The 25,693-nt window shown below is 42.4% G+C and overlaps 1 protein-coding gene across 1 annotated transcript in view; it reads left to right on the forward strand.

Annotated features, from left to right (window-relative positions):
- MAP1B (microtubule associated protein 1B) overlaps positions 1 to 25,026 on the forward strand; it is a 104,022-nt gene extending 78,996 nt beyond the window's left edge. The window contains exons 4-7 of the mRNA XM_054489901.2: positions 2,078 to 2,218; positions 9,328 to 15,829; positions 19,014 to 19,252; positions 20,544 to 25,026. Of these exons, the coding sequence (XP_054345876.2) occupies positions 2,078 to 2,218; positions 9,328 to 15,829; positions 19,014 to 19,252; positions 20,544 to 20,699 (7,038 nt within the window). The 3' untranslated portion in view covers positions 20,700 to 25,026. The remainder of the gene's footprint in view (positions 1 to 2,077; positions 2,219 to 9,327; positions 15,830 to 19,013; positions 19,253 to 20,543) is intronic.
- The last annotated feature ends 667 nt before the right edge of the window (positions 25,027 to 25,693 follow it).

Here is a 25,693-nt window from a genome sequence, read left to right on the forward strand (position 1 = left end):
CTGTTGCTATGGAGAGTAACTGGGTATTTTGGAGCCCAGTGTGACATAAGAGCTTGGTTGAAGCCAAGAGTCCCTGGTCACCCAGGCCAGAGGAGTTGCTATCACTCTACTTTCCACTTCCTTTATTACAGTTGAGCGCTTTTGAGATTGAGTTGCTTCTTGGACATGAAAGTAGCCAAAGTCCCTGGGAGCCTCCGTTATTTGCAGTGTCCCTTCTACCCACACTTTGAGCATCTCTGTGACTGTATCCTGTTTTTGTAAATGGAGATATAATTAAAGGACCATAAAATTCATCCCTTTAAAGTATGTAATTCAGTGGTTTTTAGTGTATTTACAAAGTTTTGCAACCATCACCCTTATCTAATTCCAGAATGTGTCCATCATGCCCCAAAAACTCTGAGCTCATCAGCAGTCACTCTCCATTCTTCCCCAATTCTGACAACCGCGAACCTGCCTGTCCTGATTTGCCAATTCTGGACATTTCATATAAATATAATGATGTACTATGTGGCCTTGCGTGTCTGGCTTATTTTAGCCTAACAGTTTCAAGGTTCATCCATGTCGTAGCATGTGTCAGTACTGCATTCGTTTCCAGGCTGAACAGTGCCAGTGTATGGATAGCCCACATCTGTGTACCCATTCCTCAGTTGATGGATACTTGAGTTGCTTCCACTTTTTGGCTGTTGTGATGTCACCTGTCCTGACTTACTTCTGCCTGCTTTAGATCAGCAGGACCTCTGACAATCCATGAAGGTGCAAAGCTGAGGAAAGTGATGGGATAGCAATCTCTGTTACTAACAGAATCACGAAGTAATTACAACTTGAAAAAAGCTGGAGAATTACAGCCTGGGCAACATGGTGAAACCCTTTCTCTACCAAAAATACAAAAAATTAGCCAGGCATGGTGTGGCATGCCTGTGGTCCCAGCTACTCAGGAGGCTGAGATGGGAGGATTGTTTGAACCCAGGAGGCAGAGGTTGCAGTGAGCAGAGATGGCGCCACTGCACACTGCACTCCAGCCTGAGCAACAGAGTGAGACCCTGTCTCAAAAGGAAAAAAAAAAAAAAAAAAAGCTGGAAAATTAATATATGTCCAGGCAAACTGCCCGGAAGAGTTGTGAGAAAGGAAAAATATGGAATTTTATAAAAGGAATCCAGGCTTGCCTGTGGAGCAGATGGGGCTGAAACAATTACTTAGGTACATGTGTTTTTTGCGTGATTAGACTGTGGGATTCTTGGGTAGGGGTAAGGGGTCATGGTCTGTTTACTTTTGTATCCTCCCCTCAGTGCCTAACATGATGCCTGGCAAGTAGGATGTGCTGAACATTCATGAACTGGGCTCAAAATGGATACCTTGGTTCTTAGAGTGGTGTTTGCTGAAGGACAGCTGGCTTCCTGCCACTGAAAAGTTCACAGAGAGTTCCTTAGCACAAACCATGTGCAATTATCTCAAAGATTGCTATTTAGGGGCAGCCTTTTCTTTATATTCAATGTCAAGCACCTTACTGATGCCATTGGAGACTGCACGTGAAGCTGTGTGTGTGCTTGCTGCACGCCTTGGAAGGGAAGAGATGCCGTATGGGAGGGGTTGCTTTGGGACCCTAGTTTGGAACCCCGTGCTTCCTGAGGAGGCCACTGGGGAACCTGGACTGTACATGGTGATTCAGCCTGTGAGATAGTTCCATCTTCCCTGGCTTCGCAGACCACGTGCTGCTAGCAGACATTTCTAACAGCTGTGGAACAAATGATTACCAGCTGTGAAGACTGCTTTGAAAAAGAGGAGGAAACTAGGGGGAGAAAGTCAACTATCGCTACTGTCTTGGTTGTAGAGAAACTTTGAAAATGGTATTCATGGGCAAACTGATAACTACACTTATTGGGTTTGTGGATGTTCCTACAGCCAGGGATCCATTCAACCCTCCCGTGCTCTTCTGGCCTCCAGGAGAAATTAGACCTTTGGGGAATGAATGCTCTTTGCTGGTAATAAACTCCCATGGCTCCGAAGGCTAGCCCTGTCATGAAGGTGGGATGGCAGCACTGCCCATGGCTCAGGGCCTACATTCTGTGCTTTATTTCAGGTGCGCTTAATGATCACTGATGCTGCCCGACACAAGCTGCTCGTGCTGACCGGGCAGTGCTTTGAAAATACCGGAGAGCTCATTCTCCAGTCCGGCTCTTTCTCCTTCCAGAACTTCATAGAGATTTTCACCGATCAAGAGGTAGGTTCATGTCTGAGAATATCTGTGCTTCTAGTGGCTTGGTTGCCTTAGGTTCCTCTTTGAGAGCACTGGGGGAAACAGAAGAAGAAGGGAGGGAACCTCACAGCTCTCCTGAAATAAGCAAAACTGCATGATCCAAAATACTTTATTTCCATGGCTCATTGCCAAAAGAATTTAGAGCACTCATTTACAATTAATTGGAATCATTCTTAATGTGCCTGAGATATAGATGGGAGGGGTTGGAACAGTCAACACTTTACAGATGGTAAAAATGATGGAGAAACTTGAAATGTCAGAGCCCAAAAGAAAACCTGCATTTCCTGTTTTCTGAAATAATACTCCAAAGATATCTTGCGCTTTTGGCACCTCGTTTTCCAGGCCTAATTATTTCAGATTTCTCTTACTTTAATGCCTGGCCCCAGTGTTTGAACTTGGGCTGTTTGAACAGCCCACAAAAGAAAGAGGGCTTTACAAAAGGAGCCACGTAGGAAAATGGGGCACATCTGTGACCCAAGAAAAAGATGGCTAGAGTAGCTGGACTGAAGCTGGATCATTCATATTTCTAATGCGTATCTTATTCAAAGATGACACATGTGAAGTGTTGAAAACTGTGTGAAGTTAGTGGTATTTTGTAAAATGAGATCAAAGATTTTGATGTGCTTATTTCTGCTTGGGTGGGAAACTTTCCAAAGTAATGCACCTTGTTTATCTAGCTTATATGTTTATAGCAATTACAGAAACAATTCAGACCCATCCCCATAGCAGGTTGGGGCCTGCCTGTGGCTGATAGCAGATTTCTACATGGAGGGACTGACGGATGTTCTGATAAGAAGAGTTACCACATCTGTTTAAAACTGCCTTCCTGAGATGGTGGCTTGTCCATCTCATGTGTACTGTGAAGGGCCACGTGTCCTTCTGCACTTAATTTTTCTTGGCCCTGTGGTTCAGAGAAAGCTCTGTTTGTACTTTTCATCACTGGCAAGAACTGTAAGCACACTGCCCAACTTCATCTGGGTCACCTGGAGGCTTCTTTAAAAACACTGATCAGATGGCATAATAACGTTCACTCTCCAGCCACTGGGGTGGGGAGAATGCAAAACTGTGAAAAGGAACATTTTTGAAGCACCAGCTCTTAGAACGTGTGGTGTCATCTGCATCTTGAAACACACACCAGGATGGGATCCCCCAGGCAGGCAGTTCCTTTCTCAGAGGCTTCAGAGCTCACTCACAGTTGATTCATCTTTACCACTTCAAAATGCAAGCTTTGGCTGTGTTTTCCTCCGAGGCCGCTAGAGTTCACGCATCTTGCCTCATTCATCTCAGTATCCATTGCACCTGCACATAGTAAAGGCCTAGTAAGCCACTGTTCGATCGCATTGAAATTCCAAAGCTAGGGCTACAATTCTCACTCTGCCTACTGTCCTGAAGTTGTTGTTTGATCACTATAATGTCAGAATGTTTTGCAAGATTATGTCCCCATATGCATGTTGTACCCGGAGGCAGGTGGGCATTTGTCTATTAGCTCTGGGGTCACACACAATATTAGCATCTTGCCTCAGGGAAGAGAGAAAGCTGCAGAAGGCTGGAAGTGGCCCAATGACATGGTGAGCAGTTAAGTGGCCTGCTTGTAGCTCATTTGCATGCACATGGGCACTTTCCACATTCCTGTGCAGTTCTGTAGTTATTTTCTAGTGGTTGGTTTCTACCCAAGTCATTGGTTTGTCTTTTTTGCCGAAAAACGAGACAAAGGAAATATGTAAAGAAAAGTGTCATTGCCAAGATTTTCAATAAGGAAGTAACACGATTTGGCATATTTGCATCTCAAATAATATCCCTCCTTCCCCTTTTTTAAATAAGGTTGTTATGAATATTGCTGCTTAATCATTTTTACTAGATTACGGAAGCAAAGTTTTAGCACCGTGGACTGTGCACGTGTCAGATTTTGCCACTAATTACAGAGAAAAAAAATTGCTCTAACTAAAGAACTCGAGTTCCGTGGAAGGGCAGATTCCCCAGGGCTTATACTTATTGGGGTAGGTTCTGGAGGACACATATTTTGATTATACTCAGGCAGGTATCATTATGGTCAGAGACCATGTCATATTCTCTTCTGCCACCCACAAAGAAAGGAAGCCACAGCTAAAGTGAATTGAAAATCACTGGACTGGACCAGTGGTTATCAGCCTTTTGGAGCTAGGATTGCCCATTGTTGCCTTGGAAAAAGGGTTGAGTAACTGAATAACAAACGGACCTTGAAGACCACTTGTTGTCCAGCTCTGTTCCTTTTATCCAGTCCTTGAAACATACTAGTTAACTCCAGGGAAACCAAAACCACAATTTGGGACAAACAAAAATGATACTTTTTAAAAAACATAAGAACAGCTAAAAATAAATGGACTGAAAAAATAGAACTATCAGTACACTTTGAACTTCAGGGTTTTGGAGTCTTAATCACCGGAGATCAATTAACAAAACCAGAACTAACAGACGGTACAATTGTCTGGCTAACCCCACTCCTCCCTGAAATCCAGGGATGGTGAAATCATCATCTCCTGGGGGCATTTTTCAGTCTCTGTGTTAGAAAGTTTTTCCTTATTTGTCTCATTGTATCTTCAAGGAAGTGATGTGATCCCTTTCCCACATACAGTGTCTTAGATAGCCTTCACCAACACTGCCGATTTTTTCCCTTTCAGGTTAATCACCTTCAGTTTTACCCACAGTTCTTCATAACCCTGCTCACTGTCCTTCAAACTTGTTCCTCTGTCAAGAAAGGGAGGTGAAGGCCAGGTGCTATGGCCCACGCCTGTAATCCCAGTACTTCAGGAGGCCAAAGTGGGAGGATCACACGAGGCCAGGAGTTCTAGGTTGCACTCACTTATAACCTGCACTGCACTCCAGCCTGGGCAACAGAGCAAGATTCTGTCTCTTAAAAAAAAAAAAAAAAAAAAAACTATACTTAAAACATTAAAAAAATAAAAATAAAAAGAAGAGGAGATGGGATGGGTATGGGGGGAATTCAGGAGTTTAGTCCTGGTCGTGTTTTAGTGCCTTGAAATCAGACAGTTGGATTTATGAGAACAGAGCTCAGGGAATTCAGAGTTGGGCTGGAGATATTAATTTGGAATCCATTAGCATGTTACAGGTATTTAAAGCCCAGAAGATACGTGATGTGACCTAGAGGAGAAATATTTTAAGAAGAGAAAGGGGCCCAGGTCCAGTGTTGAGAGGTCATAAGGCCAAGAGGAAGGAGCCAGTAAGGGAGACTTGTTTCAGGTTTTTGCTTGTTGGTCTAATTTCTCCAAAATGTCATGACTCAAACTGGACACCCTATTCAGGAGTCATTTGACGAGGTTAGGATTGTGAGAATCAATAATGTCTATAGTTTTCAATACAATCTTCTATTAAAGAAGTCTAAAAGTGACTTTTGACCATCACCATACACCATTAAATGTCAATGGGGAAGAGATGCAGGCTTTGAGGGGCTCTACAATTTATATAATTTAAGGGCTCTTTTTTAAGAAAAATGAAACAATTATTAATACACAATTAAGTACAGGGCCATGCCAATGAGGTACCTTGAAGTTTAAGCTTCTTTGGCTTCATGATAAATCCATTTGACTGTCAGCTAAAATCCCTGAGTCTTTTCTATGGATATTATTGTTAAGTCACATCTCCCAATCCTGTAGTTTACCCTGCTGGTTTATTGAACCTTACATTTATCCCTTTAGAATGCCATCCTGTTAGAGTTGACTTAGCCACCATCATCCCAATGTCAAGAGCTTTTATAAATACCTTAATTCTACCATTCCACATTTTGCTATGTCTCCCATTTTCATACCATCCACAGATATGATATGCACGCCTTCGCCATTTTTATCCAAGTGAATACAGGCCAGAAAATGAGACTTGAGGCAGCCCATCATAGACCTCCCTCCAGGTTGACATTAAGCAGCACTATTTATATGGCTGGCTGGAAATCCACCTAATTCTGCTATCACACTGTTCAGGGATCCTATTAAATGCCTCACTAAAACCCAGAGATACACTGTCTACTGTATTTCCTCATCAGCCAAGCAAGTAACCTAATCAAAAAGGAAATGTAGTTCGTAGGCCATGGTTTGGAAATTCAAATCTTGTTTCATTAATCTCATCTGCAGTAAAGCCGTTTATTTCTTATATCTTCCTTCCTCTTCCAGTATGCCTGCATTTAATCAGAAAAAGTAATTAACAAAAAAGATTATCTTTGTCCCAAAGCATATTCCTCCTGGTTGCATCTGTCATCCAACTTTGTAAGAACCAGGGTAGCACTCAGTGTGGTTACATCTGAAGTACCCACTCCAGGAAGATAACATGTGTTGAACTGACCAAGTTTGGCACACAGATCAACAAACATCTACTGAGCCTGATTATGAATTGAGGAAACAAAGATAACTAAGATACAAAGATACAGAAGATATATTGCCTGCTATCAGAAATGTTTAGAGTAGTGGGTTATAATAGTTACCATTTATCATGGTGATGATTTCCCAATTTGTTCAGAAGAAGCCTCAGTTTCCAAGTCTAAGAACTAGTCACAAGCTTCCTTGCCACTGCTAACATTGTTGGATCCTCCTTATGGTTCTCATCTATTCATTGAATAAGCTTGGTCGGGTGCTGCCGTGGGCTGGCCACTCTTAAGACCCTGTCTTTGCCCTTGAGGCACTCTCTACTGTGCTTGTTGGCCCACAGGTCTGGAAAGAAGCTGTGGGGGAAAACACGGGCTTCATTCTGTTGTGTAGTTCCAAGGATGTAGGAGTTGTTCTTCCTCCTCCTCCCTCTGCCCAATTCCATCTGTCTGTTTTATGACTGAGGGCTCTGTCCAGCCCTGTCTCTGCATTCTTGTCTCATCGTTCAGAATGTGCTGCTGTTTCTTTGGAGGGACCAGATTTTCCTTCTCTGGAAAGAAACCTGTCAAAGCAATGCTGGCTTTCTTTTCTGCTTTGCCTTGTACATCACAGTTGTTCATTCACCAGTGTCTCTTGGCTATCTTTCATGACCTCTAACTTCTCGGAATTCTGTGCAATCTTGTTTTGTTTTGGAGTCATTTCCTGCATTTCATAGAAATTCTCTGGATAGAGGTGAGAAGACAGAAAGTAGGAAGATATTCCTTAAGTCTTTCTACTTAAGACTTAAGTCTTCTGCTTCAACCTGGTAATTACATACTTTACATAAAAAGAGCTAGTGATTGAATGCCCCCTACTCACAGCTGGATTATACCCTTGGCTGCCACACCTCTCAGCTAGGGTGGAATTTCAGAAATTAAAATGAACTAAACTTAATTTTGAAGTTTCACTATTAAAGATTCAGCAGTTATCCTAGATTTGCCCCCTAAAATATATTATAAAACATGAATAGTTTGCATGTGCTTTGTGTGAAAATTGGGATCTAGAGACTTTTAATTGTGCTATAGTGATTGTGATGAGAGTCTCTGCTAATTATTGTACAAAAAACCATATTTGATGCCCTATGTTTGCTTTGGCCAGCAAATCATTTGAGCAAAGATGCCTGTCCCCTCCACCCAAAGATGGTTACCATTTGCTTTTTCACTTTTCTTAGCTCCCAAAAACAGGAGTTGATTCTTATCCTTTTTATAGAAAATTGTGAAGTCACAGAAAAACAACAAAGTTTTATTATTTTGTTATTTTGCGACCCTTTACATAAAATGTTATGCTTAGGACTACTATGCTAACAAAACAAAATTGACTATTTTACTGTAATATTGCAGTCGAATATAGGAAAATTCAGATTCTATAAATTATTCTTACACACATTCATAATAGTAGCCTCAGAATGCTGATAGTCAGGAGATAGAGGAAACTAATCTAATACTGGAAGGTAAGAGTTCAGACCTGCTAGCTCAGGGATGCCTGGACCAAATGAAACCTTGGCTTTACCCCTTGATCATTTGTCATCCAGAATACAGAGCCCTTTTCAGTCGAAACTGAGCTGATTTGTGAGCTTTACTGAGACGGAAAGAATATAGGAGTTGATGGCATGATTCTCCATCACTAATTTGCTAGGCTAAGACCATGAAATATATGGCCATAATATGGAGTGAGAGAGAAAGTCGCGTTTTTATTAAACAAAATTTCTGTTTTGGTCCTGATTTGCTTTTCTATGTTTACATCCTTGGGAAGTACTAAACAACGTGTGAAAAATGTTTCAGCCACATTTGATCTTAGTTGCTAACACCCAACTTGCCCTGAAAAGAATGGGAGCAGTAAGAGAACAGAGTGGCTCACTGTGGAGTTAAACATGAGCAAATGGGGAACGAATTTGGCCACTGGCTTTTATAATTACCCAACCACTTTAATGTCGTGGCTTTAATAAAAAAGCATTTGTATCTGCAGAGAATATGCTGGGTGACCCACTCATGTTTTAATCAGTGTGCACTGATGCCAGAAACCAGTAATTTTTTGTAGTAATAGGCAATCCATAACTTCTTGTCTCCTATGGGGAAAAACCCACCAAGCGTTTTTTCTTTTTTCATGCCAGATCCTGACAGGAGGCCACAACAAATGCCCTGTTAATCTGAATTTCTTTAAGGTATCAATCAGGCCTTTTTTTTTGCCAAGTCTAGTGGAACAAAAGAAAACATTTTTTATTAGTGGTGAAATGACCCAGACAGCTTTCTCTTGTGATAGTTTAATGTTTTTTTTAAAAGGGCATCTTTGCCTTTACTCTAGGGGTAATATTCAAAGTGTTTCATAACCACTGCAGCACAATCCTCAGTTGCCCAGGTGGTCAATGGTGTTAGAACTGGAGCAGAGTACTGGCATTCCCCTGCTGGGCAGGAATAGATGGTGGAGGGGTTGTCGGGGAGGTGCCAGGGTGAGTGGGTACTGGTTGAGGTAGAAGCCAGTAGCAGCAGGGCTCAGGACAAAGGCTGTTCACCTTCCAGTAGGGAAGTATTTCAGCACTTAAGCAACTAACATCACTACGAGAGTGCATGTCTGAAACTGGTCCTATGTGCATACTGTGATCCTGTAACACATAGTTATAGCTGGAGATCATGGATCAGTGATGATAATCACTTACACCTTTTCTTTCTTTCTTTCTTTCAAACCCAGATCGGGGAGTTACTAAGCACCACCCATCCTGCCAACAAAGCCAGCTTAACCCTGTTCTGTCCTGAAGAAGGGGACTGGAAGAACTCCAATCTTGACAGACACAATCTCCAAGACTTCATCAATATTAAACTCAATTCAGCTTCTATCTTGCCAGAAATGGAAGGACTTTCTGAGTTTACTGAGTATCTCTCAGAATCAGTGGAAGTCCCATCTCCCTTTGACATCCTGGAACCTCCCACATCGGGTGGATTTCTGAAGCTCTCCAAGCCTTGCTGTTATATTTTTCCAGGAGGGAGGGGCGATTCTGCTTTGTTTGCAGTGAATGGTTTCAATATGCTCATCAATGGCGGATCAGAGAGAAAATCCTGCTTCTGGAAGCTCATCCGACACTTAGACCGAGTGGACTCCATCCTGCTCACCCACATTGGGGATGACAATTTGCCTGGAATAAACAGCATGTTACAGCGGAAAATTGCAGAGCTCGAGGAAGAACAGTCCCAGGGCTCCACCACAAATAGTGACTGGATGAAAAACCTCATCTCCCCTGACTTAGGAGTTGTATTTCTCAATGTACCTGAAAATCTCAAAAATCCAGAGCCAAACATCAAGATGAAGAGAAGCATAGAAGAAGCCTGCTTCACTCTCCAGTACCTAAACAAATTGTCCATGAAACCAGAACCTCTGTTTAGAAGTGTAGGCAATACTATTGATCCTGTCATTCTTTTCCAAAAAATGGGAGTGGGTAAACTTGAGATGTATGTGCTTAATCCAGTCAAGAGCAGCAAGGAAATGCAGTATTTTATGCAGCAGTGGACTGGCACCAACAAAGACAAAGCTGAATTCATTCTGCCTAATGGTCAAGAAGTAGATCTCCCGATTTCCTACTTAACTTCAGTCTCATCTTTGATTGTGTGGCATCCAGCAAACCCTGCGGAGAAAATCATCCGAGTCCTGTTTCCTGGGAACAGCACCCAATACAACATCCTGGAAGGGTTGGAAAAGCTCAAACATCTAGACTTTCTGAAGCAGCCACTGGCCACCCAAAAGGATCTCACTGGCCAGGTGCCCACTCCTGTGGTGAAACAAACAAAACTGAAACAGAGGGCTGATAGCCGAGAAAGTCTGAAGCCAGCTGCAAAACCACTTCCTAGCAAATCCGTGCGCAAGGAGTCGAAAGAAGAAACCCCTGAGGTCACAAAAGTGAATCACGTGGAAAAGCCACCCAAAGTTGAAAGCAAAGAAAAGGTAACGGTGAAAAAAGACAAGCCAGTAAAAACAGAGACCAAACCTTCAGTGACTGAAAAGGAGGTTCCCAGCAAAGAAGAGCCATCTCCAGTGAAAGCCGATGTGGCTGAGAAGCAAGCCACAGATGTCAAACCCAAAGCCGCCAAGGAGAAGACGGTGAAAAAGGAAACAAAGGTAAAACCTGAAGACAAGAAAGAGGAGAAGGAAAAGCCAAAGAAAGAAGTGGCTAAAAAGGAGGACAAAACGCCTATCAAGAAGGAGGAAAAACCAAAAAAGGAAGAGGTGAAAAAAGAAGTCAAAAAAGAGATCAAGAAAGAAGAGAAAAAAGAACCCAAGAAAGAGGTTAAGAAAGAAACACCGCCGAAGGAAGTCAAGAAGGAAGTTAAGAAGGAGGAGAAGAAGGAAGTGAAAAAGGAAGAAAAGGAACCCAAAAAAGAAATTAAGAAGCTCCCTAAAGACGCAAAGAAATCATCTACTCCTCTGTCTGAAGCAAAAAAACCAGCTGCTTTAAAACCAAAAGTACCCAAGAAGGAAGAGTCTGTCAAGAAAGATTCTGTTGCTGCCGGAAAGCCAAAGGAGAAGGGGAAAATAAAAGTCATTAAGAAAGAAGGCAAGGCCGCAGAGGCTGTCGCTGCAGCTGTCGGCACTGGAGCCACTACAGCAGCTGTCATGGCGGCAGCTGGAATAGCGGCCACTGGCCCTGCCAAAGAACTCGAAGCTGAGAGGTCCCTTATGTCATCTCCTGAGGATCTAACCAAGGACTTTGAAGAGTTAAAGGCTGAAGAGGTCGATGTAACAAAGGACATCAAGCCTCAGCTGGAGCTAATCGAAGACGAAGAGAAACTGAAGGAAACTGAGCCAGTCAAAGCCTACGTCATCCAGAAGGAGACAGAAGTCACCAAAGGTCCTGCCGAGTCCCCTGATGAGGGAATCACCACCACTGAAGGGGAGGGCGAATGTGAACAGACACCTGAGGAGCTGGAGCCCGTCGAGAAGCAGGGAGTAGACGACATTGAAAAATTTGAAGATGAAGGAGCCGGTTTTGAAGAATCTTCAGAGACTGGAGACTATGAAGAGAAGGCAGAAACTGAGGAGGCTGAGGAGCCAGAAGAGGATGGGGAGGAACACGTATGTGTGAGCACCTCCAAGCACAGCCCCACTGAGGATGAGGAAAGTGCCAAGGCGGAGGCTGATGCATACATCAGGGAGAAGAGGGAGTCTGTGGCCAGTGGGGATGACCGAGCCGAAGAAGACATGGATGAGGCCATTGAGAAAGGAGAGGCTGAACAATCTGAGGAGGAGGCTGATGAGGAGGACAAAGCTGAAGATGCCAGAGAGGAGGAATATGAGCTGGAAAAAATGGAAGCTGAAGACTATGTGATGGCTGTGGTTGACAAGGCTGCAGAGGCTGGTGGTGCCGAGGAGCAGTATGGATTCCTCACCACACCAACAAAGCAACCAGGAGCCCAGTCTCCTGGCCGAGAACCTGCATCTTCAATTCATGATGAGACTTTACCTGGAGGCTCAGAGAGCGAGGCCACTGCTTCTGATGAGGAGAATCGAGAAGACCAGCCTGAGGAATTCACTGCCACCTCTGGCTACACTCAGTCTACTATTGAGATATCCAGTGAGCCCACCCCCATGGATGAGATGTCTACCCCTCGAGACGTGATGAGTGATGAGACCAACAATGAAGAGACGGAGTCCCCTTCTCAGGAATTCGTAAATATCACCAAATATGAGTCTTCATTGTATTCTCAGGAATACTCTAAACCTGCTGATGTCACACCACTCAACGGATTTTCTGAAGGATCAAAAACAGATGCCACTGATGGCAAGGATTACAATGCTTCAGCCTCTACCATATCACCACCCTCTTCCATGGAGGAAGACAAATTCAGCAGATCTGCTTTACGTGATGCTTACTGCTCTGAAGTGAAAGCCAGCACCACATTGGACATCAAAGATACCATCTCAGCTGTTTCAAGTGAAAAGGTCAGCCCGTCGAAGAGCCCGTCCCTGAGTCCGTCTCCACCATCACCCTTAGAAAAGACCCCCCTGGGTGAACGTAGTGTGAACTTCTCTCTGACGCCCAATGAGATTAAAGTCTCTGCAGAGGCAGAAGTAGCCCCGGTGTCTCCTGAGGTGACCCAAGAAGTAGTTGAAGAACATTGTGCTAGTCCTGAGGACAAGACTCTGGAAGTGGTGTCACCATCTCAGTCCGTGACTGGCAGTGCTGGTCACACACCTTACTATCAATCTCCCACCGATGAGAAATCCAGTCACCTCCCTACAGAAGTCATCGAAAAACCACCAGCAGTTCCAGTGAGTTTTGAATTCAGTGATGCCAAAGATGAGAATGAAAGCGCTTCAGTAAGCCCCATGGATGAGCCCGTGCCTGACTCAGAGTCTCCTATTGAAAAAGTTTTGTCTCCTTTACGCAGCCCGCCCCTCATTGGATCCGAGTCTGCCTATGAAAGTTTTCTAAGTGCTGATGACAAGGCTTCTGGCAGAGGTGCCGAAAGCCCCTTTGAAGAAAAGACTGGAAAACAAGGCTCTCCAGACCAAGTAAGTCCAGTTTCTGAAATGACTTCTACTAGTCTTTACCAAGACAAACAGGAAGGGAAAAGCACAGACTTTGTACCAATAAAAGAAGACTTTGGCCAAGAAAAGAAAACTGATGATGTTGAAGCCATGGGTTCTCAACCAGCACTGGCTCTGGATGAAAGGAAATTAGGAGATGTTTCTCCCACACAAATAGATGTCAGTCAGTTTGGATCTTTTAAAGAAGACACTAAAATGTCCATTTCTGAAGGTACTGTCTCAGACAAGTCAGCTACTCCTGTTGATGAGGGCGTAGCAGAAGACACATACTCTCATATGGAGGGTGTGGCCTCAGTGTCCACAGCCTCAGTGGCTACGAGCTCATTTCCAGAGCCAACAACAGATGATGTGTCTCCTTCTCTGCATGCTGAGGTTGGCTCCCCACATTCCACAGAAGTAGATGACTCCCTTTCAGTGTCTGTTGTGCAAACACCTACCACATTCCAGGAAACAGAAATGTCTCCATCTAAAGAAGAATGTCCAAGACCGATGTCAATTTCTCCACCAGACTTCTCCCCTAAAACTGCAAAGTCCAGGACACCCATTCAAGATCACAGATCTGAACAGTCCTCAATGTCTATTGAATTTGGCCAAGAATCTCCTGAGCAATCCCTTGCTATGGACTTCAGTCGACAGTCTCCAGATCACCCTACAGTGGGTGCAGGCATGCTTCACATCACTGAAAATGGGCCAACTGAAGTGGACTACAGTCCTTCTGACATGCAGGACTCCAGTTTATCACATAAGATACCACCTATGGAGGAGCCGTCCTACACCCAAGATAATGATCTTTCTGAGCTCATCTCAGTATCTCAGGTAGAGGCCTCCCCATCCACCTCTTCTGCTCATACCCCTTCTCAGATTGCTTCTCCTCTCCAAGAAGATACTCTATCCGATGTTGCTCCTCCCAGAGATATGTCCTTATATGCCTCACTCACCTCTGAAAAAGTGCAAAGTCTGGAAGGAGAGAAGCTCTCTCCAAAATCTGATATCTCTCCACTCACCCCACGAGAGTCCTCTCCTTTATATTCACCTACTTTTTCAGATTCTACCTCTGCAGTCAAAGAGAAAACAGCAACTTGCCACAGTTCCTCTTCTCCACCAATAGATGCAGCATCCGCAGAGCCCTATGGCTTCCGTGCCTCAGTGTTATTTGATACGATGCAACACCATCTAGCCTTGAATAGAGATTTGGCCACACCTGGCCTGGAGAAGGACAGTGGAGGGAAGACACCTGGTGACTTTAGCTATGCCTATCAAAAGCCTGAGGAAACAACCAGGTCCCCAGATGAAGAAGATTATGACTATGAGTCTTATGAGAAGACCACCCGGACCTCAGAAGTGGGTGGCTATTACTATGAGAAGATAGAGAGAACCACAAAATCCCCAAGTGACAGTGGCTACTCCTATGAGACCATTGGGAAAACTACCAAGACCCCTGAAGATGGTGACTATTCCTATGAAATTATTGAGAAGACCACACGGACCCCTGAAGAGGGTGGGTACTCATATGACATAAGTGAAAAGACCACCAGCCCCCCCGAAGTGAGTGGTTACAGCTGTGAAAAGACTGAGAGGTCTAGAAGGCTTCTGGATGACATCAGCAATGGCTATGATGACTCTGAGGATGGTGGCCACACACTTGGGGACCCCAGCTACTCTTATGAAACCACTGAGAAAATTACCAGTTTCCCTGAGTCTGAAGGTTATTCCTATGAGACATCTACAAAGACAACACGAACCCCTGATACTTCCACATACTGTTACGAGACTGCAGAGAAAATCACTAGAACCCCTCAGGCGTCCACATATTCCTACGAGACTTCAGACATATGCTACACTGCAGAAAAGAAGTCCCCCTCAGAAGCCCGCCAGGATGTCGATTTATGCCTCGTGTCCTCCTGTGAATACAAGCACCCCAAGACAGAGCTTTCACCCTCCTTCATTAATCCCAATCCTCTTGAGTGGTTTGCCAGTGAAGAACCCACTGAAGAATCTGAAAAGCCCCTTACTCAATCAGGGGGAGCCCCACCGCCTCCAGGAGGAAAGCAACAGGGCCGACAGTGTGATGAAACCCCTCCCACCTCAGTCAGTGAGTCAGCCCCATCCCAGACCGACTCTGATGTTCCCCCGGAGACTGAAGAGTGCCCCTCCATCACGGCCGATGCCAATATTGACTCTGAAGACGAGTCGGAAACCATCCCCACAGACAAAACTGTCACGTACAAACACATGGACCCACCTCCAGCTCCCGTGCAAGACCGCAGCCCTTCTCCACGCCACCCTGATGTGTCCATGGTGGACCCAGAGGCCTTGGCCATTGAGCAGAACCTGGGCAAAGCTCTAAAGAAAGATCTGAAAGAGAAGACCAAAACCAAAAAGCCGGGTACAAAGACCAAGTCATCTTCACCTGTCAAAAAGAGTGATGGGAAGTCTAAGCCCTTGGCAGCTTCACCAAAACCAGCGGGCTTGAAAGAATCCTCGGATAAAGTGTCCAGGGTGGCTTCTCCTAAGAAGAAAGAATCTGTGGAAAAGGCAGCAAAACCCACCACCACTCCTGAGGTCAAAGCTGCACGTGGGGAAGAGAAAGACAAGGAGACCAAGAATGCTGCCAATGCCTCTGCATCCAAGTCGGCCAAGACCGCCACTGCAGGTAGGTTGAGAAGGCTGGGCATTGGATATATGTCACAACCATTCTACTTGTGTTTACAGCCTTTATATTTCCCTGTTTGGCTTTGTACTGGGAAGATGAGGTAGCACAATTGATGCTTTACCTTCCCTGTACTCTTCTCCTCTGCCCAAAGGTATATATCTTAGTCCAGTGTGGCCTTAAGGCTTGGAAATAGCTCAGTGTATGGTTCAAAGCAGCTGTGATTCATCACATGGGATTCCTGATTTTGTGCCATTTTGGAACACAGCAATTACAGCCCTGTTCTAAATCTTCAGAACCAAGGATGTGTCTTTCAGGTGCTTCTGGAAGACTGGTTTCAGCCGTGCTGGCCTCAGAATCCAGCAGGGTAACAGGCCAGGAGCTCCCAAACGACTAAGGAGAACCAGAGGTTTCACACCAAGACTGGATCGACCAGTCTAGACCCAAGATAAAAATTAAATTTTAAAATTAAAAGTGTTCACATTTTTATTTAAAACATCACCAGGTTGGAGATAAATCCTTATTAAAGGCAGTGCTCCATTTTCTTGTCAGCCAAAAAATACTATAATTTCAGTTGACCAGTGAGTATCCAGTGAGAATTGAGAGAAAAGCATTAATGGCTCTTTTCTTACCCTTCTCTTACCCATGGCCTCAATAGTAGAGACTCAGTGCTATTTCAGATTAAAATTCCACTTGGAAGCTGGGTGCATGCCCTCATGCCTGTAATTTCAGCACTTTGGGAGGCTGAGGTGGAAGGTTAGCTTCAGCCCAGGAGGTTGAGACCAACCTGTGCAACACAGCAAGACCCTGTCTCCACACAAAAAAAATGTTTTCTAATTAGCTGGGTGTGGTGGCATGTGCTTATAGTCTTAGCTACTTGGGAGGCTGAGGCAGGAGGATCACTTCAGCCCAAGAGGTCAAGGCTGCAGTGAGCCAGAATTGTATGTATCACTGCATGCCAAGCCTGGGTGACAGAGCAAGACCCTGTCTCTCAAAAATAAATAAATAAGCAAATGAAATGCCACTTGGCAAGAGCAGATATCCCTGATTTTTGATCATTCATGTTTTGGTCATGATTCTCAGACTTATCAGGTTCTCAGCAATGACCTGGGCTTTTGATGGAACTGGTCTCTGGCAGTACTGCTTCATTTTGTTGCTTCACATCAATCACAAGGATTGGCATTCATACATTTTATTTGCTTTAGGTAATTATTCAGAGATTTTTGGATCACAACTCAGAAAGTAATGTAAATGGACCCAAACATGTAAGGTACAACATAATTTAAATAACATTGCCCTGATTTATTAGGGAAAGTCTGATAGAGTAATCTTTGGAGCTCTCCAATTAAGTATACTTTAGGATGCATTTGTTAAAACTGCAAATTTTTACTTTAAACAATATGGAGTATCAATTTTAAGGCTCAGTTCTCAGCACATTTGGCCTTTTTACATGCACATAGAAAATAATCGGAATTTTTTCATGTTTAAAATGAATGAAAAACCACCAGATAATTAACCCTTTCATCTGAAAGAGTTGACAACTGACCTGCACTTAGGAGAAAACATGAAATCCATTTAAACAGATAAAACCAACGGCAAATTTGCCAGAACATATACATCCTAGCCCACAGAATTTTTAAAAAAACTTTTTTCGGACATTTAAAGAGGTAATTTAAAGGCAAAGTAATAAGTGAGAATGAGTTAATTTTCATTTATTTTGGAGATGCTTTTAGATGTCTAAAAAGGCAAAGTTGCAGTACTAATTGACTTTTAAAGCAAACCTGTGCCAACTTTCAGCAGTTCTGTCAGTTTGTGCTTCTGTGAGCAATATTCATTTGATGTTGATGGTAGTGATTTAGAGTAGAGGGCGAAATTGGCAGACATGTTTAATTACTGGAAGAACTGTAATTCACAAACTTCTAGTACAAGTCAGAATTCTTTATGAATTCTTTGGATATCTTGAGGGCTTTCAGCTCAGATTCATTAAAATAACCTATTGATCTATTCATAGAATGAATTAGCTTATCCAATTATTACTTTGGCTGATTCTCACCACTCCCTTACCTCTCTAAAAATAAAACCGGACAGTTGATAGAATTAGCTGGTGGTTTTGAATCTGGGATGATAGTCTTTAAATATCCTATGGAGAAAGAGGATTAAGCATATAAAATCTAGCTGGTGTTTTAATTGGCTTTACAGCAATGAAACCAGCTGCATATTAGAATTGCCTGGGGTGCTTTTAAAAGACAGTAGTGCCAGGCCCCAACCCAAGCCCACTTAAGTCAGACTCTAGAGAATGAGGCCTAGGTGTCAGTATTAAGCATCCGAGGTGATTCTGATTATATAGTCAGGCTGAAGAACCACTGCCTCAAAATGCTAGTTCTATTAACATTTCAAAAGCTTTAAACTTCCTAACTGGAACTAGTTAGTTTTCCCAGACCTTTGTGATTTGACTGGGGGTTTTGGTTGCAGTCTGATGTGTCCTGATTAGCTAGAGAAAGCCTAGTCTTTCTGAACCTTCCTTTGCCCAAGTTTGGCATCCAGCCTTGTCTAGGGAAAGAAGTGTCACTTTTCAGAATACTGTGCTAAGAAAGGAATATGGTGTTTCATCAGTTTATGAATGAGATGGAGGTGCTGAGGGCCTTGGAAATCATATGGGGTTAAGATCAAAACTGTTTACTAGGTAAAATGTTAGGGTATAATATCCAGCTGTGGACAAAATTGCTATCAATGAGACCCTAAAGTAGAGCACTAAGATCACTTAGCTATGTTTTGCCAAATACAGATGTTTTCTTTTGACTTTTAAAATCTACTTATTAGATCACTTATCAAATAAAGAAGCACATTAACAACTTCTTTAGGAGGGGTATTATATCTAGTGCCATCTTGGGAAAGGCCTTCAAACTCTTCTTGCTTCCTAATGTTGGTTGTCCACAAAGGGAAACTATCCCATTCTTCATTTCTCCTATTGAGGTGGTAAACAACCATGTTATGTTTTGTCACATTGCTAGGGTAAATGCCCTTGACAGATTACCAGGGAGATGGAAATGGTGTCACCACTTTGCATGACTCAGAGGACCTACTTGTGATTGAATAGGGAAGGTGTGATTGAGTAGGGAACATGTGCTGGATGTATGGTCTGTTCACCTTGCTATGACCTTGCTTTGTCTTTGTTTATCTACCCAAGGACCAGGAACTACCAAGACAACCAAGTCCTCCGCTGTGCCCCCAGGCCTCCCTGTGTATTTGGACCTGTGCTACATTCCTAACCACAGCAATAGTAAGAATGTTGATGTGGAATTTTTCAAGAGAGTGCGGTCTTCCTACTACGTGGTGAGTGGGAATGACCCTGCTGCTGAGGAGCCCAGCCGGGCTGTCCTGGACGCTTTGTTGGAAGGAAAGGCTCAGTGGGGCAGCAACATGCAGGTGAGAACTCCTCGACAGTGTCTGCACTGCAGATTGAGCTGTGCCAGAGGCAATGGGAAGGAACCATGTTTAAAGAGGCACCTCATGTGGCTGATTGTGGATCCACATGAGGTGCCTCCTGTGTCTGTCACACACGAAATATCCTGAGAACAAAGTCAGTTTTACACACAGTAGTTAACTGTGTCTGAAATAATATTCTTGGCACCACCACCAGCCACGGCCTTGGAGGAAAGACACCTTAACTAAAGCAGAAACCATTTATCTGCAAAATGGGCCTAAGATTAATTGCCCTTCCTCCAGTATGCCAAGAGTCTTGTGTGTGTGAATCAAAGCGGTCATATTTCCATATGAGAGCTGCTGAGGAATTGCCTTTCTTCCTTTGTGTTTTATGAGTAGACTGCAGCTAGGAATATGGCCATTTAGAAAAACAGCTCTCTATGTGAAATTCCACAGTAGGAGCATTGCTGAATATAGTCCCTCACAGGACACTCCCAACTCCCAAACATCATGCCTGACCACAAACCATCCCTTTTTTATTTAATGACAGGGTCTCCCTATGTTGCCCAGGCTGGTCTCGAACTCCTGGCCTTAAATGATTCTTAGAACCAGCCATTATTAATTCAGCTGTGATCTTTGCTTATCAAGTTCTATTTGTGGTTCTGTATAAAATAACCTAGTAAATTGTGCTTGTATCATATTATATAGAATTACTTGTTATTTAATCATATGAAATCTAATGAGAGGCACCCAGTGGCTCCCTACTGAATACTAGGTGGAATTTATACTATTCAGGACATTACTTACCCACCCCATACCTCCATCCCCAACCACACACATAAAGTAAAGGTGCAGATCTTTGTTCTCGGGACAAAATGTTAGTTACGCACAATGAGTGGGCTTTTGAGGGCTTTGAAGTGCGCGATAAAACTCCTTGGATTAAATATGCAATATCTTTTATGCAAAACTTACCAGTTGTGTTAAAGGAAATACAAAAAATTGTACCCTAACAGAAGCACTTCTCTTAACAGTAAAGAACTGAGAAGCTGATTAATTGCTTTTGGTTCCAGCCTTCAATTTCCCTTAGAAACAATAGCTTTTCTTTGCAGCTTTATTCTGGTTCCTGGAAAATATACATTGAAAAAACCTTTGCATTTCTTGAGGAAAATAGAAAATTTTTCTCTCATTTCCCTTCTTCTTCCAGTGGTCTAACTAATACCTTGCTATTCAATTTTTTTTCATATGGTTTCTGTTTCTGCCCTTAAATAGCTATTTTTTTTTTCTCTCCCTGCAGGTGACACTGATCCCAACTCATGACTCAGAAGTAATGAGGGAATGGTACCAGGAGACCCATGAGAAACAGCAAGACCTCAACATCATGGTTTTAGCAAGCAGCAGCACAGTGGTTATGCAAGATGAGTCCTTCCCTGCATGCAAGATTGAACTGTAAAAACCAAGGCCAGCCACACCACAGGATCTGAACTTTGTTTCCAGAAATTCTTCAATTTGAAATCACCTTTTCTAAAAAGTCAATTCATCTAGTTAAGTCGCTGAACAATTACCTGCCAAATGCTATACTGTGTCATGGTGATGCAAGTCACTAAATTTCTCAGTTTTTGCTGATTGCTAAGGGAAATAACAGTATTCCCACAATAGGGTTCAAATTCCTGCAAAATTACCTACCCCAGTTCATCTCTGCTGAACATTTGGAAACCATGCACTAGCCAACCCAACTGACTTCTGCTAGGTAGAGGCATTTGTCTTAGAGAGAGAGCGAGCATGGGAGAGAGTGAGAGAGAGTGAGAGCACAAAGATAACGCAGGAGAGAGAGAGAGAAAGAATGAGAAAGAAAAGGAATGCAAGAGAAGGAGATGTAATGACAGAGAGTTCTGGTGAGATACCCAGAGAGAAAAAGAGAGAGCAGGGTGGGGTAAGGAGGAGAAAATAAACCAACAATTAGGTCTGCATTTTCTCAGGCAGTAGGCATTCTTTAGTCTACATAGGCAAAGTTTTCCATTTTTGTCAGTCTGAGTCATCAAAAAGAGTCTTAATTTTCTAAAACAAGTTGGCTAGAAGAAAGTAAAAAGAACAACACTTGTTATGAGGGCATGTGATATTTTCACATCTTAATTAAGCTCCTTCAGTTTGAAGGCTGCACACTGACATAATGTAGTGAGTGTAGACTGGCCATGCAAGTAAGTGGTTTGGGCCCCATTCAGAACTCTCAGACTCTAAACACACAAGTAGATTGATCTAAGGCATGCTCCCAGCATTTGTCCACCCACTTAGTCCACTCTGAGTCGATTAACCTGCATGCAGCAACACCCAAGTCCACCCCAATTAACTGAAGCAAATACCAAAGCAGTTGGGAGTACATATGGTAGACAATTTGCCTTAGGAAGTGACTTGAATGTACAAAGATACTTGATGCACTTATTTTTTAATGTGAGACAGCAAGTTTATAAAACATCCACATAGGATTATAGATACTTAAAGGAGCACGTGGGTGAGCGTGTGTGGGGGTACTAGAAGCTGATCTGATTGGTCCAACAGTTTGATGCTGAGTCATGCGTGTTGAATCCCACTTCAGTGCACCTGTGGCCTCTCAGTCAAACAAGTTGTGCCTTTCACAGCTTCTTTACTACTGCAAGTTCAAGACTGAAATGGCTTCTATGATCAGAACTGGGAAAACAGTGAATTTTATGGTGGAAGAGGTTCTCAGCAAGTGTACAGTATTTACCTTCCTTTGTCTTACATTGGCTTTTTAAATTTTCCATTAATTTCAACATAATAATGGGAACAAGTGTACAGAAGAATTTTTTTTTTAAGATATGTGAGAACTTTTCATAGATGAACTTTTTAACACATGTTTTCATTTACATGAAATTGCAGAGAAAATTCTCAAGTGATAGTCTTTTTTTTAAGTGTTTCGTAAGACAAAAATTGAATAATGTTTTTTGAAGTTCTGGCAAGATTGAAGTCTGATATTGCAGTAATGATATTTATTAAAAACCCATAACTACCAGGAATAATGTTACCTCCCACCCCTTGATTCCCATAACATAAAAGTGCTACTTGAGAGTGGGGGAGAATGGCATGGTAGGCTACTTTTCAGGTCCTTGACAAGTACATCACCCAGTGGTATCCTACATACTTCTTTCAAGATCTTCAACCATGAGGTAAAAGAGCCAAGTTCAAAGAACCCTAGCACAAATTTGCTTTGGGATTTTCTTTTCTGGAAAAAAAATAAAAGAAATAGTACATTGAAAACAAATGAATTCTCAACTCCTACGGTTCATGTAGAGTTTAGAGAAAATTTCCATCATTGTCATCATTGAACTGTGAACCTGGGAAGCCAGATTATGATTAAAACTGACATCAAGTTTCAAGTTGCAGATCAATGCACCCAGTGTTCAGATGCGGCAAACTTCTCCGTGACAACTGTGCTGTGCTCTGTCACATTACATTTCCTGCAGACTCTAAGATCTACGGAGTAGAGAACAATGACCTCATTTTATTTTCTATGTTAGTTATTTATTTCAAAATTAACATTTTAGTTTATTTTTGTCTGATAAGTCTACGTTTTGCACTGCTAACTACGATGAGGGTTTAAAAAAATGCTTCTTCAGGGTCCTTTCACTGAGGACCTATGCAGTCTACTTAATGCTGTGAATTACATTTTTCAAATGTTTAATTTTTTAAAGAAAATTAATATTCTATTTTTGTTAGGCTTCTCTAGAAATGCAGCTTTTATTTATTACCCCACTTCTTTCAAGTCCTTGAAAAATAACATATTCAGGGTACAAGAAATTAACACATGATGGAAAAGTCATTGTGACGCAAATGAATTTCATTGAGTATAAACTGATCTACTTCAAATTTATTTTATAAGACAACCTAAGATACTCAATTATTTAATGGTTAGCTCTTAAGTTGAATTGGTCTACATAATGCGTGGGAAGAAAACCAGATTTTTAGCCTTCTTGCCAAATCCAGACCTCTGGTTGATTTTTCTTTGACAGAAGATGCAAGTTATTTTCCAATTTCACAAATTAAATGTATTTAACATGAACATTATTTTGCTTTACAAACTATAAACATTGTAGGAGAATTATAGCCAGTCTTCAGTTATAACCACTCCACCCTCCTCAATTTCTCTCTCTCTCTCTCTCTCTCTTTTTTTTTTTTTTTTTGCTATGGGATTTAATGGGAAAAATATGTAAAAACTGTCACTAGTCAGCTGGCTCTTTTTCCTATGAAATCTATCAGTACCTTTCTCCATCCATTGTTCTCAATAATGACCACAGAGCCTGAGTATACCAAGAAAACCAATATTCGCATTACAGGTTGCTCCTGTCCTTCCAGACACCTTTCCTGCCTGTGTGACTAACCTAATTTTGCTAGTTCCATAAATACACGATTAGTTTAGTAACAGCCATCACAATGTACCATGTACATTTATGGTGAGAGCTAAAGATCGACACAGACTTCTAGGAGCTTTGTTCATACTGATTACTTAATCCAATTGTATAGATTGAATATTTGAGTGGAAGGAATTTACACTCTGTTTAAATGATGGGATTCTATCGAGATAGCACTCATGATCATGACCTTTTTGGTAGTATTCTTAAACAAAATTCTACAGAGACTAAATGTTAGAGATGATCCTCCATTTTCAATTTTAACCAATTCTGTCCCCTTTCTCAAAACCCTGAGCCCTGTGCATGCTTTCTCAGTCTTGTGGTGGGACTGGATACAATGACTAACTTCCCCTCCTCCCCTCTTTAAACACTATTTTCCATGGAGTTCAAAGAAATTTTTTTTCTTAACGTTACATATCATAGTGAATGGTTTCCCCAGTGTATATGAATGTTTTAAGTGTCTCCAATAGCTTATGCAGTCTAGGAGCTTTCCAATACTCATTTAATTAAGATTTAATCATTTGCTAATGGAAATCTTACCACCTTTCATTTTCCCTCTATTACCAAATTTCAGCTCTTAGGAGCTGCTCTACAATTCTGAATTTGCTTTTCTTGCCTCTCTTTAGTCACCTGTCACAGGAGGTTCCTGCTCAGTAATGATATTGTGAGTTAGGATAATAACTTTTTTTTTGTGCTTCAGATTTAGAAGAAAAGATCCTGTTTCCATTTGAAAGGAACTGTAAGCTTTTATCTTTTAACCAACTGAACAATACACCAAAAGCAGCCTAGGGATGAGCATTTCTTTGAAAGCAATTAGGTTATTCACCTGGTATTAAAACTATTTACTGTTAAAAAATCTGTGACTTCATGAAGTTGATTTTTAAAGGCAGCATCAAAAACTGAAAAGGAAGGGAAAAAATAGGCAGCTTCTCTGCACTTGTTTGGAGCTCCCCAAAACAGGAGCCATGGAGAAGTGGCACCAAGACCGGGCTGCCCTTTCGAGAACACCCTGTGGCAGTTCAGAGACACGCTTTTCCTACACTGCATGCAGCCCCTCTTTCCAGCACTGGAAAGAAGTGGTCTTGAGCCCGGCTGAGAAGCACTTCACACTCCTCTCTCTTGTTCTGAATGGTGTTTGTGTCAGTCTGCAGCTGTGTATGGTATTATGTCTTATAATCCTGCATCACTTCTATCCTATCCAGTCATATCTAATGTAGAAAATTAGTTTCCAGTGAAAGTAATATGTAGTGCTTTTATGATATTTGTGTGCAATATCCCCTCTTCCATTGAGGATATTTGATGTAAAGGAAAAAAAAAAACTCAGTTCCACAATAAAATACAAAAGTGGCAAAAGTTCATGTGTGTGCTGTGCTGTCTTTTGCTTTGTGTTCCTGAGTTGGGCTTTGCCACTCATGCAGAATGCTGGGCAGTCAGGGCGTGACGGCAGGGGGTGACTACGTTCTTTTCAAGATGGGCTCCCTGGCTTTTGGCAAACTGCCGAAAGCGTCTTGCTAATGCTTGCAACTGCTACCTCATTAACTTTTATAGCCAAGCGCTAGAGGATGTGAGCGTCTAAGGACAGAAACTGGGAGGTGAAGGGAAGGAACAATTAAAATTATTGCTTAAAAAAAAGAAAAAAAAAAAGGATACCTGGGTGCAGTGGTACATGCCTGTGATCCCAGTACTTTGGGAGGCCAAGATGGGAGAATCATTTGAGCCTGGAAGTTCAAGGCTGTAGTGAACCATGATTGTGCCGCTGCACTCCAGCCTGAGCAACAGAGAGAGAGACTCTGTCTCTGAAAAAAAGAAAAAATAGACCAGACCAGAACCTGTCATATTCAGCAATTGTGCTCAGTACCTATCTTTCTCTTAGTTCCTTGCTCACTGTTACAGAATATCCTCTATCTAACTAACCTAATATGTTGTGGATTTGACTCACACCCAGGAACTAGCAGTTGTTGGGAAAAAGTGATTATATATGTAGCAAAGAATACCTAACAAGAGGAGGATTTCCTCCCTGTCA

Source organism: Pongo pygmaeus, chromosome 4, assembly GCF_028885625.2.
Source record: "Pongo pygmaeus isolate AG05252 chromosome 4, NHGRI_mPonPyg2-v2.0_pri, whole genome shotgun sequence".
In the NCBI taxonomy this organism is placed as follows: Eukaryota; Metazoa; Chordata; class Mammalia; order Primates; family Hominidae; genus Pongo; species Pongo pygmaeus.